Source organism: Scyliorhinus torazame, chromosome 21, assembly GCF_047496885.1.
Source record: "Scyliorhinus torazame isolate Kashiwa2021f chromosome 21, sScyTor2.1, whole genome shotgun sequence".
NCBI lineage: Eukaryota > Metazoa > Chordata > Chondrichthyes > Carcharhiniformes > Scyliorhinidae > Scyliorhinus > Scyliorhinus torazame.
Window position 1 is genome coordinate 8,488,906 of NC_092727.1, and position 13,218 is coordinate 8,502,123.

The 13,218-nt window shown below is 42.7% G+C and overlaps 1 protein-coding gene across 2 annotated transcripts in view; it reads left to right on the top strand.

Annotated features, from left to right (window-relative positions):
• The window catches only part of ube4a (ubiquitination factor E4A (UFD2 homolog, yeast)), a 64,877-nt gene extending 52,260 nt beyond the window's left edge, over positions 1 to 12,617 (top strand). For both annotated transcript variants that reach the window (XM_072486446.1, XM_072486447.1), the window contains 6 exons: positions 3,667 to 3,780; positions 4,720 to 4,894; positions 6,974 to 7,154; positions 8,150 to 8,297; positions 8,997 to 9,154; positions 9,306 to 12,617. In XM_072486446.1, the coding sequence (XP_072342547.1) occupies positions 3,667 to 3,780; positions 4,720 to 4,894; positions 6,974 to 7,154; positions 8,150 to 8,297; positions 8,997 to 9,154; positions 9,306 to 9,441 (912 nt within the window). In that variant the 3' untranslated portion in view covers positions 9,442 to 12,617. The remainder of the gene's footprint in view (positions 1 to 3,666; positions 3,781 to 4,719; positions 4,895 to 6,973; positions 7,155 to 8,149; positions 8,298 to 8,996; positions 9,155 to 9,305) is intronic.
• The last annotated feature ends 601 nt before the right edge of the window (positions 12,618 to 13,218 follow it).

Sequence of the window (13,218 nt, forward strand, 5' to 3'; positions counted from 1 at the left end):
TTGGTACCTGGGACTTCGATGTTGTGGCCATTTCGGAGACATGGATAGAGCAGGGACAGGAATGGATGTTGCAGGTTCCGGGGTTTAGGTGTTTTAGTAAGCTCAGAGAAGGAGGCAAAAGAGGGGGAGGTGTGGCGCTGCTAGTCAAGAGCAGTATTACGGTGGCGGAGAGGATGCTAGATGGGGACTCATCTTCCGAGGTAGTATGGGCTGAGGTTAGAAACATGAAGGGAGAGGTCACACTGTTGGGAGTCTTCTATAGGCCTCCAAATAGTTCTAGGGATGTAGAGGAAAGGATGGCGAGGATGATCCTGGATAAGAGCGAAAGTAGCAGGGTAGTTATTATGGGAGACTTTAACTTTCCAAATATTGACTGGAAAAGATATAGTTTGAGTACATTAGATGGGTCGCTTTTTGTACAGTGTGTGCAGGAGGGTTTCCTGACACAATATGTTGACAGGCCAACAAGAGGCGAGGCCACGTTGGATTTGGTTTTGGGTAATGAACCAGTCCAGGTGTTGGATTTGGAGGTAGGAGAGCACTTTGGGGACAGTGACCACAATTCGGTGACGTTTACGTTAATGATGGATAGGGATAAGTATACACCGCAGGGCAAGAGTTATAGCTGGGGGAAGGGCAATTATGATGCCATTAGACGTGACTTGGGGGGGATAAGGTGGAGAAGTAGGCTGCAAGTGTTGGGCACACTGGATAAGTGGAGCTTGTTCAAGGATCAGCTACTGCGTGTTCTTGATAAGTATGTACCAGTCAGGCAGGGAGGAAGGCGTCGAGCGAGGGAACCGTGGTTTACCAAAGAAGTGGAATCTCTTGTTAAGAGGAAGAAGGAGGCCTATGTGAAGATGAGGTGTGAAGTTTCAGTTGGGGCGATGGATAGTTACAAGGTAGTGAGGAAGGATCTAAAGAGAGAGCTAAGACGAGCAAGGAGGGGACATGAGAAGTATTTGGCAGGTAGGATCAAGGAAAACCCAAAAGCTTTCTATAGGTATGTCAGGAATAAGCGAATGACTAGGGAAAGAGTAGGACCAGACAAGGACAGGGATGGGAAGTTGTGTGTGGAGTCTGAAGAGATAGGCGAGATACTAAATGAATATTTTTCGTCAGTATTCACTCAGGAAAAAGATAATGTTGTGGAGGAGAATGCTGAGACCCAGGCTAATAGAATAAATGGCATTGAGGTACGTAGGGAAGAGGTGTTGGCAATTCTGGACAGGCTGAAAATAGATAAGTCCCCGGGACCTGATAGGATTTATCCTAGGATTCTCTGGGAGGCCAGGAAAGAGATTGCTGGACCTTTGGCTTTGATTTTTATGTCATCATTGGCTACAGGAATAGTGCCAGAGGACTGGAGGATAGCAAATGTGGTCCCTTTGTTCATAAAGGGGAGCAGAGACAACCCCGGCAACTATAGACCGGTGAGCCTCACGTCTGTAGTGGGTAAAGTCTTGGAGGGGATTATAAGAGACAAGATTTATAATCATCTAGATAGGAATAATATGATCAGGGATAGTCAGCATGGCTTTGTGAAGGGTAGGTCATGTCTCACAAACCTTATCGAGTTCTTTGAGAAGGTGACTGAACAGGTAGACGAGGGTAGAGCAGTTGATGTGGTGTATATGGATTTCAGCAAAGCGTTTGATAAGGTTCCCCACGGTAGGCTATTACAGAAAATACGGAGGCTGGGGATTGAGGGTGATTTAGAGATGTGGATCAGAAATTGGCTAGCTGAAAGAAGACAGAGGGTGGTGGTTGATGGGAAATGTTCAGAATGGAGTTCAGTTACAAGTGGAGTACCACAAGGATCTGTTCTGGGGCCGTTGCTGTTTGTCATTTTTATCAATGACCTAGAGGAAGGCGCAGAAGGGTGGGTGAGTAAATTTGTAGACGATACTAAAGTCGGTGGTGTTGTCGATAGTGTGGAAGGATGTAGCAGGTTACAGAGGGTTATAGATAAGCTGCAGAGCTGGGCTGAGAGGTGGCAAATGGAGTTTAATGTAGAGAAGTGTGAGGTGATTCACTTTGGAAGGAATAATAGGAATGCGGAATATTTGGCTAATGGTAAAGTTCTTGGAAGTGTGGATGAGCAGAGGGATCTAGGTGTCCATGTACATAGATCCCTGAAAGTTGCCACCCAGGTTGATAAGGTTGTGAAGAAGGCCTATGGAGTGTTGGCCTTTATTGGTAGAGGGATTGAGTTCCGGAGTCAGGAGGTCATGTTGCAGCTGTACAGAACTCTGGTACGGCCGCATTTGGAGTATTGCGTACAGTGCTGGTCACCGCATTATAGGAAGGACGTGGAGGCTTTGGAGCGGGTGCAGAGGAGATTTACCAGGATGTTGCCTGGTATGGAGGGAAAATCTTATGAGGAAAGGCTGATGGACTTGAGGTTGTTTTCGTTGGAGAGAAGAAGGTTAAGAGGAGACTTAATAGAGGCATACAAAATGATCAGGGGGTTGGATAGGGTGGACAGTGAGAGCCTTCTCCCGCGGATGGAAATGGCTGGCACGAGGGGACATAGCTTTAAACTGAGGGGTAATAGATATAGGACAGAGGTCAGAGGTAGGTTCTTTACGCAAAGAGTAGTGAGGCCGTGGAATGCCCTACCTGCTACAGTAGTGAACTCGCCAACATTGAGGGCATTTAAAAGTTTATTGGATAAACATATGGATGATAATGGCATAGTGTAGGTTAGATGGCTTTTGTTTCGGCGCAACATCGTGGGCCGAAGGGCCTGTACTGCGCTGTATCGTTCTATGTTCTATGTTCTAAAACATCTGGCTAAAAAGCCTTACCAGATTGAAGTTTGTCCCCACAATTTTGGTTTAGTATCTCAGGGACGAAACTATGGCCAGTGTGAGAAATAGCACCTCTCACATGTCATGATATGCAAACATGCAACCAATGAACACTCCGAATAGGACACAACCAATGGGCAGTCAGGACGCTCAGAGGTGGCATCACCACAAGGGGGCATGACATAAACCCTATAAAAGGGATGAGGCACTCACACCCTGCCTCTTTCCACAGACAGACATCTAGAGAGTTAGACAGGGTTGATCAGCAGCACCACACCCCAGCACGTGGCTTAGAGCAAGCTGGCACAGTTAGACTGAGTTACTACAGTTAGATTAGCAGAGAGTCGAACTCATTTGAGAACTGTGTTAATAGTTCAATAAACACGTTGAACTCATTTCAGAATCTGGAGCATCCTTTAGTTAAGACTGCATCAAGTAGCAGCCTGTGTTATCCGAAGCAGCATAACACAACATCACATTGATGCAGTAGGTGATCCTTTCCAATCTTGGGATGAAGGGATAATGTTGGGTAGAGAAGAATGAGCATTACTCTGCTCCTAATTGTACTGTTGCTAACCTTGGAGTGCTAGACGTAGCCACATGGTGCATGATATGAAAAGTTTGCATTCTCCAGCACAAATATCCCTTGTCTTGATAAAATGCATACAGTTAGAATTAATGGAGATGCTCTATAATCTCCATCTGAAGTTCCGATCTACAATCTAATGTCTGTTAAACCAATAAGCATTTTTTTATACGCACCTCTCTCAACAGCCTTAGTGATGTAATGGCCTAAATTGTTCTCAAACATGCAACTTTGAATTTTCTTTTCTGTTTGTGTTTGTCTTTACAGACTTTAGCTGACTATGCGTTTGACAACTTGGAGGCAATGAACCCTCCTCTTTTCCTCCGATTTCTCAATCTGCTCATCAATGATGCCATATTTCTGTTGGATGAAGCTATCCAGGTAGCAAATGCAGACCTTTTTACTACTGTTTTCAACTCTGGTGCACACTCTTCTCTCTGCCCCTTCAAAAAGCAAGTTGAATGTACAGAGTGAGGAGTTTAATTGTGTATTTATTGTTTTCCACCTTTCTTTCCCCCCCCCACCCCCCTCTTCTGAATAAGTACTGCAATTCAGTTTCCCAAGGACCAGCCTCTCTTTTTAAAAAAAAAAATTTAGAGTGCCCAATCAGTTTTTCCAATTGAGCGGCAATTTAGCGTGGCCAATTCACATACCCTGCACATCTTTGGGTTGTGGGGGTGAACCCCACGCAGACATGGGAAGAATGTGCAAACTCCACACAGACAGTGACCCGGGGCTGGGATTGAACCCGGGTCCTTGGCGCCATGGACAGCAGTGCTAACCACTGCGCCACCGTGCTGCCCATCAGCGGCCTCTCTCAAATGGCAGTTCTTCATTTATGTGTCCACCAGACTATTGGACTGAACCCGGTCCAACATCCATACTTCCCAGCTGAGGATCCCAAATGGTGATCAGGAGCAGAAACCCTGGGCGACTTTGTTTTTCTCTTTCCTCCTTAGCCGAGGGACATTGAGGGTGGTGACAATGCCTGAAGTGATGGCCAGTTTGAAATTCACTAACAGCGCAGACTAGCGATTTGCAGCTGTTACTTTCTGTCTCTGTAAAATGTAGCGCTGCACCACAAGGTTTATTTCTCCAGTAATAGAGATGATAAACATTTGCATTTCTGATTGGACCGTAGAAAAGGATAGTCATGCACTAGAAACTAGCAAATAAGTTAATTGCAGAAAAATGCCATGTGTTATTATAGATTGGAGATTAATGGATTTTTGTTTCTGTCTTTGTAAGTTAGAAAACTGTGTCATGCGACACTGCAGTTTGTTACTTGAAGGTTTTTTTTGTTGTTGTTAAACTTTGCAGTATTTGAGCAAGATTAAAATCCAGCAGATTGAGAAGGACCGAGGGGACTGGGATAACTTGCCCCCCGAGACTAGGAGGGAAAAGGAGGGCAGCCTTCAGATGTTCGGGCAGCTGGCTCGCTTCCACAACATTATGTCTAATGAAACAATCGGCACCTTGGCATTCCTTACTTCAGGTCAGTGTCATTTGAATATTTTTTTTAAATGAGTGGAGCTTTGGGATCTGACGAGGTTCCAAAGGTCATGCATTTAGACTTGTGTAAACACCAGGCAGCTTTGAATCTCCTGTTGTTTACAGATCCAGAGCCAGGTAAATCTGTAAGGGTTCGAAAACGTGGCTTGCTTTTCATGAGCTACTGGGAAATATGATGTATTGCAGTTGGATTCAAGCTCCTTGCTTGGAGAGCAACTTGAAAGATCATATGGTCTGGAATGCACTGCCTGAAAGGGTGGTGGGGGCAGATTCAATAATAACTTTCGAAGGGGCATTAGATAAAAACTTGAAAGGTTTGCAGGTTTTATGGTGAAACAGCAGTGCTTCGTGCTTCCTAAACTGTTTCTCACTGGCCCCATTTTAATGCTTCAGTATGAATAAGAGGGTTAGAAATCTGCTGAGCGGCAGGTGGGACAAGTTGTTGGGCTGGGAGGAGAGTTGCCTGGGGTTGTTAATCAGAGGGGGTTTAAAACTGCAGGGTTTGCCCTGTAAAAAAGCAAAGACCCAATTTTTCACAGGCTTCGGTTGCAGCAGAACGGGACCTCAGAAAACACAATTAAACCACTCTTACCAACAGACGGGAAGCAAACATTTAAAGGGTCACAACACAGTCTGGGCTTCATGACTGCCATTGTTACGTGGGAGCTAGTGACCCCAAAATCTCAGCGATCCACAGTTTGGGAACTTCTGGAGTAGGGGACTGAGACTAACTCGAGAGCTGTTTCAAAGAGCCAACAGGCATAACGGGCCAAGTGACCAGCTCTTGTGCTTTCTGATTCAGTGAAATTGAAAAACAAAATAACTTAATAAATAAGCTCTCTTCTAGCAGGAAAAAAATGCTCAATAGGAACACGAATCAGAGATTGTGCTCAGCCAACCCTTGCCCCTGTGCAACACCCCAAGCCTTCCACGTTCTCCCTGCTGAATTTCCCCTGATATTTCTCAGTATCTGGTTAACCTTTCATGTCCCAGATGTCAGGTCCCAATTTTTTTTAAACAAGCAACTACATTGAAAATCCCCCCAAAATCTGATTTTCTTTTCAGAATGTGAATTGACATTTTGAAATTTGGGATCATTGTGCGAACTCACATGCCATGTGTCTGACTTTTAAAGGCCACAGAGCGTGGATGTCTGCTTGCAGATCTGGGATACTGAGACATCACACCCCAATACATCTAGCTCCCTACGTACTGCAGGGCAGTGAGAGAAAGTGAAGTCTGATTAGGAAGCCAGTCCTGGTGCTAAAGGTGCCCCCCTTGACCTCGAGTATTACTCAACCCAAGACTGATTTAATTCTACAACTTACAAATTTCTGGTTCAATTCCCTGGCCTTCTGTTCACAGTATTTAATTTCCAAGGCTTAGAAGTGAATGCTTAATCCTTGGCTCTTGCTGTCTAATGCTGTTCACTGAATACAGAGGAAAGCAAAGACAGTGAGAGCATAGTGTGTGCTATGAGACGTGATTCTGAACTACAAACCACATTTTTATTGTATTAAATCATCTTTTATGTGGAATTGAACAATATAGGAACAGGAGGAGGCAATTCAGCCCCTCGAGCCTGCTCCACCATTGAATTTGATCACAGCTGATCTTTAGCTTAACTCCATTTACCCACCTTAACTCCAATTCCCTAGTTACTCTTGCCCAACAAGAATGTCTGCAAGCCAGAAGGTCCAAAATTTGATTGTTAAATTGAACAGGACTAGCTGATTTCAGTCAGGGCAGCAGTTAGGATATTGCAGCTGGTCTCTGAGCCCTGAGATGGGAGGGGAAAGATCTGGTAGAGTTTCTGTTCCTGACCACTTCATTGACATGTGCGGCAAAGTGCACCTGGCTGTTACATGTTACATGAAGGTAAGTCTGAGCCTAGCTGTGAAGTTGTCCTCTGTCAACAGTGGCAATTTGGGAGCAATGCTGAGGGATAATCCTTGCCCCCAGAACTCTATCTCAGCAAGAGGAGGAGCAAAAATTGAAGGACTTTTTTTGTCGAAGTTGTGCTTGTTTTAGTTATCTGCTGTGATGTGATTCTCTCTGGCAGAAATCAAGGCATTGTGTGTGCACCCAATCCTCTCTGAGCGGATCATCTCAATGCTGAACTACTTCCTTCAGCACTTAGTTGGGCCTAAAATGGGTGCTCTCAAGGTTAAGGATTTCAGTGAATTTGACTTTAAGCCGCAACAGTTGGTGTCTGACATTTGTACCATCTATTTGAACCTGGGGTAAGTGAGAATAGTTCAACAAAATATAATTTGTACCTTGAGTAAAAAAGCTGGAACCGGATTCTCTGAATTGGAATATACCAAGTTGATGCTTGATTACCAATGACTGAAAGGCGGGTTCTGATAGCTGAAAATACTGTTAAATATACGATAAGTGACCTGCTACTTAATCCTTGGAACCTTTTAGTCTACATTAGAGCTGATACTGTAATTACGACTCAAGACAGTGGGAAGTACAACAAAGTAATGCTCGTCCCCCTTCCACCTCAAACTCTTTCAGCCTCTTTCTGTGCATCACATGGCAATTGTTGGGTTTGATTTTTGGGCTATTTTAAATTATCAGGGTAGTGATTACTTTAAAATTGGACAGGAGAGGGTTTCTGATCAAATGAAAATAGTGTATTTAAAAATAATAAACCGAGGAAATTTAAAGTTATGTGCGAGCAGACAACTGATCTTCTCCCAAGTCTCTGCCAGTGCTATATGTATATATGTATGTCACCTAATCGAAGATGTGCAAGAACAAAGTAGAATGACTCACATCAAACAAGATCTTCATTGGATTAAAAGCAAAACACTGCAGATGCTGGAAATGTGAAATATAAACAAAGTGCTGCAATAACAGCACATCTGGCAGCACCTGTGGAGAGAGACGCTATTAATGTTTCGAGTTGAATGTGATTCTTCAGAACTAAAGAGTCACGTTTGACTCAACGTTAAGATCTTCATTGGAACTGATTTCTTCAAATGAAAAGTATTTTCTGCCACCTTTGTCATTTAAATTCTGTTGGGATTTTCATTGTTTAAATGCATTAACTTGCATACCATAGCACGCCATGTCTAAAGTTTTGTTTTTAATTACTGGATGAGAATGCAAATGCAATAGGCTTTGCCCACCCCTTGATATTTGGGATTGAAGTCGAGCAAAACATTTAAAAGTTATTCAGATGCCTTAACTTCTAGTTCTAATCTCTTCACCCTTGTTCCTCCACCAGAGTGAAAGAGAGTTTCTGTGCTACTGTGCCAAAGGACGGGCGCTCCTATTCTCCAATGCTGTTTGCACAGACTGTGAGGGTGCTGAAGAAGATTAATAAGCCAGGCAACATGATCATGGCTTTCAGTGAACTGGCTGATAAAGTAAAGGTATTTCACGGTTAATTCATTGGCTTTACTGTCACCAAACAGCAACAGCACAGAAATCTTCAGATGATATAATGTCTTGTGAACGAAAGAGCCTTTCGCTGGCCTCATTAAGGTTGGCATGACTACATTACCAGCCGTGACATGCTGCACTCGAATTAGTAGTCAGCCTTACTTTGTCACTCCACAAGTGCATGTTTAACTTGTAACTGGGTATTAGGGATAAGGCAGGTGATATGGGCTGTGTTGCAAAGATGCACAGCCACAGCCACTAAAGGTGCTGGTTTAGCACAGTGGGCTAAATCGCTGGCTTGTAATGCAGAACACAGCTAGCAGCGAGGGTTCAATTCCCGTACCAGCCTCCCCGAGCAGGCGCCAGAATGTGGCGACGAGGGGCTTTTCACAGTAACTTCACTGAAGCCTACTTGTGACAATGAGTGATTATTATTATTATTATTATTTGCATCGGATGTTGATGACTTTTCAAAATAGTGACCACCTACATGATTCACATTTATAATCCCATTTTTGGAGGGATTTTTCATGGCTTCAAAGATAATTTATATGTCTACATCTCAGGCAAATCTTTCCTCCGTGTCTCCAAACGAAGCTATATTTAGGCAGTGCCCTAGTTCGGGTATATTACCTCATTTAATGATGTCACCCTGGGCCACAGATAACATTAGTACTCTTGCCAATCAGTCTTTTGCAGACTTGCAACAGCAGGAAGAGGAAACATTTGTAGATGCACCGGATGAATTCCTGGATCCAATAATGAGCACAGTGATGACTGACCCCGTTATACTGCCCTCCTCCCGGGTGACAGTCGACAGGTCAACCATAGCTAGGCATCTCCTCAGGTAAGGAATTTGGGTAAAAGGAGGAAAGTTAATTCCAGTGTAACATGATGGTAGTATTTCAAGGCAGTGAGTTTCATTTGCATTTTTTACTATCTTGTATTTTAAATTCACTTACAGCACTATTTCTGGTTTTTGTTCTGTTCTGCTTCAGTGACCAAACCGACCCATTCAACCGTAGTCCACTCACGATGGATCAGATCAAAGCAAACTCAGAAATGAGAGAGAAAATTCAGCAGTGGTTGGCAGAAAGGAAACGACAGAAGGATCAAAATGGGCAGACCTTTTGAGTGAAAAACCAAAAACACGCGTGTACCGTTATGGGACATTCACTGCTGTCTAATTCTGCCTGCTGTACCAGAACTATCCGGGGGCTGTACCTTAACGGCATATCTTAATCCATCATTGCAACCCCTGTTCATTACTGATCAATGTAATGGGATGTTCTTGTTGTACCTGCGCAGGAGGTTGGTCCAACACAGTCCCTTTTTCGCACTCGAGCAGCCAGCTACCAATATTAGCACTTCGAATTCAGTATTTCCCTTTCAATGTGGCTAATTGATAGTCCGAAATGTGAGAAGACCTGTAAAATAAGTCCACTGAGTGAGGAGTTCACAATCTACCATGTGCTTTTTTAAAAGTTGGTAAATGTTTAGTGGCTTTGAAACTGTGTTGTGCAGTATTAAGGTACAAGTACTTAATGTGCTTGTGTAAAATTCAATTTTTCTGCTGTTTTAGTGGACATTTTAACATTCTTATTTTAAATTTGTTAAGAATACTTAAATAGCAGATAAATGAAATTGGTAAGCTACTGCAGCACAGCATCATTCCCAGGCCTGGGTGCTTTATCCTTGTACTCATCAGAACCACCTTTTTGGAGGCACTGGATGGACACTAATGTTCATTTATTGATCTGGCAGGAAGGGCTTCAGAGAGCTTGTGTAAAGTGGGAAGCAGCTAAATTTTACGCAAATGCATTGGTGCATTAGATCTCCGTAATTACTATGCATGCGCCAAGACGAGTACCTTTGCACTGTTGCTGTGACGTTTACTCTGCAATGAGTCCTGAGCAGAAGAAAGGGTAACTTTTGTTGTGTCGCTTACTTGGTATTGAATCTTGCATGTCAGAACTTGCATAGAGGGGCTTCTGCAAAGTCTTGATACTAAGAATCCCTTTTGAGGTGATATCCATGACACCAGTTGTGTGAGGGAGCTCCTGCAAATATCGTTACGCTCCAAAACATCTCCTGCAAGTACTGCCACACCCTAGGGAACCCAAACCCTTTCTCCCACTTCTGCCAGTGACCTAAAGGAAATCGGAATATTAGAGGAAAGTTTGTTTTTCATTGTACTGATATGTGAGTAGGTCAACAATAGGTATAGAGTGCATAATATTTAACAACAGCAACAGAAAAGATACTCCCAACCCCAGACAGACAGAAACCCAATTACTTTTGCAGAGCTCCTGGAATCTCCATGCGAATCCTGGTTTGGAAAGCTGTGTGCAGATACAGAAAACCTCAAGCACTTTGTGTTGGCTGTGGCTGCCTTATAAAATGTCTCTGTTATAAGATGCTTTTTCTGGAACTTCAAAAGACTGCACTGCAAAGGGTTAAAGTGTGTATGTAATCTCAATGCAGTCTTCTTATAGAAAATACTGTCTGTGTGCAAGGGAATGATTTGTGCCGATCCTTGCTTTTTCCCTATCCTTCTCCTCCAGAACACTGACTTAAACGATTGTGCTGTCAGTTACAATCTGTAATCCGAAGCCATAGGTTCACTCCTAACCTGCCTTTCCTGATGCAGAATGGATGTTAGATGTGCATTATGTAAGTTTGAACTGGGGTGAATAAATGTTACCTAAATTATACGGGGTTGATGCAAAATATGATGTCAAGGCTATGGACACCCAAGTTTATGAAAGCTAGTAATGTGTAGCAATTGCAAATAATTTTAACGCTATGTAAGGATACGATGTTCAATTTATTTTTTCAAATGCACATCAACTTAACTAATAACCCATGAGCAGTGAATCTTGAGGAATGGTAATGGTCATTTCATGTATTCAGTGTTCTTTGTCATCTGAGATGTGCTGTAGATTTTTAACTTGGCGAGAGTGCCACCAAATAATAGCGCTTTCAACAAAAGTTTCTTTTAATAAAATAAGTTTTTGAATGGACCGGTACTTGAGTGGTGTCCAGTGAAGTTTGATGAGGCAGAGGAAGAGTAATGTTACTAATTTTGGCAGGTATCAAAAGCCTTTGGTTCTATCTTGTTCACTGAACCTTTGAGTGAGACCATTTGCATCCAGTTTAACTTTGCCTCCTTGGGTACTGTTCATTTCTTGTTCAAATTTGTGCAGGCCTGTTTTAAATCCAGTGCCCCTACTCATGCCCCATTGAGTTTGAACACACTGCTCTCCTCGTATGTGGACCATCTAAGAAAGGTTGCTGAGGAGTTTCCTTCAGCTCTATACTATTTCTCAGAGTCTCAAAAGGCTTACGGTTTTTTTCTCATTTTTTTCCCATGAGGATTTGTGGAGAAATATTAATTGTTGTTAGGGAGGGAAGATGTATAGGAATTGGATCATTTGATTTGTTACTATTTTCAATTGCAGAGGAGATCTTGCTTAGCAATGGATTAAGAAGTGGTTGTTACTATCTTGTCAAAGTGAACAATCTCATTTCATACTTAACCATCTGAAAACAGCAGTTGTAATATGGAAGTGATGTCGTTCAAATTTGCAGTGACAACTTAATCAACAAATTAACTAGACGTGAATCTCCTTTCCAGCCGCCATTTAAAACTTTGTGCTGTGTACTTTAATGGTGTCACACTGACAATGGATGCGAAGTATTTTTTTTAATGAACCAAGAACATTTTATTGACTTTGATTTGTACTGAAATGTTTGTGATTTCTCCTTGTTTGGGGTTGCGAGACTTGAACAGGTGTAAAGAAATTTTTTAAAGAACGTTTATTCACAAATTAAGTTGCTTGTTTTGGAAGTGTCAGATACATCGCGATGAGCTAAACTTACTCTCAGCTTTTCTGATTTGTTATCCATCCTTGCTGTCCTCAGGAGTCTGGCTCTACTGCAGCCTTGACATTACGTTGAATAGCAATGGATTGAGGGCTGGGATTAAACTCACAAGTTACTTGGCTACATTGTTGTCTAAACATTGAAGTTCTCCTGTCCTACTTCTCCATAAAGGCTGAGAAAACAGGCTGTGTGTGGGGGGGTGCAGGTGTGCTGTTGGGCCTGCTTCAGTGAAGGGCAGTGCTTTCATTCATCAGAAGGGAAAGAGGTATAAGTTCAGCACTTCAGTAAATCTTAACACTCTTGGTTCCTTTGGGAATGTTTATTGGGGCACATGCAAGGAGATGTTTATATTTTGCCTGTGTACTTGGAAATAATTCATAAATTGAAGTCAGTCTACATTAAAAAAAATTTCAAGATTAAAAGTACAGAGGAGATCAATATTATCTTTTTTAACAAAAAAAATGTTATCTTTGTGCTTTATTTATTCTTCTTGTCACTCCCACCCTGAGCACCACTCATCTCCTTAACTGGGAATATGACTGACAGCAAGTCCTTGTCCTTGCTGATATTGAAACTAACAGCTGGGCAGGGCTCCTGCAGCTGTTGCGTCCTTTCCTTAGTCACTTCTCTACAGAGTATTTTTCTTTGGTGGAGCCATTCCACAAGCAGGTTGTTGAAACCTGCAACAGCCGAGAAAGGTTCAAGCTTTTTAAATGTGGTCTGCTTTCTGCCCACATCTGACTTCCTGGGAGAGTCGTTCACTGGCTGGAGGGTGACCTACTTATGTTGGGCTAAGTGAACTTTTGTTCACTAATAAGCTTTAGCTTCACCAGAAAACTGCTATTAATTATTTGGTTTTTTTTATTTTGCAACCAGGCGCAATAGCAGAGCAGTTCAAAGTTCTTTGACAGTTCCCTACCCCCTCGAGCAAAGTAACTGGATAACTACTTATGTAAAACTGCATCTTGCATTTGTCAGTTTGCATTCCATTCTGTTGGGCGAGAGTTACTCTCTTGTCTTAAAAGC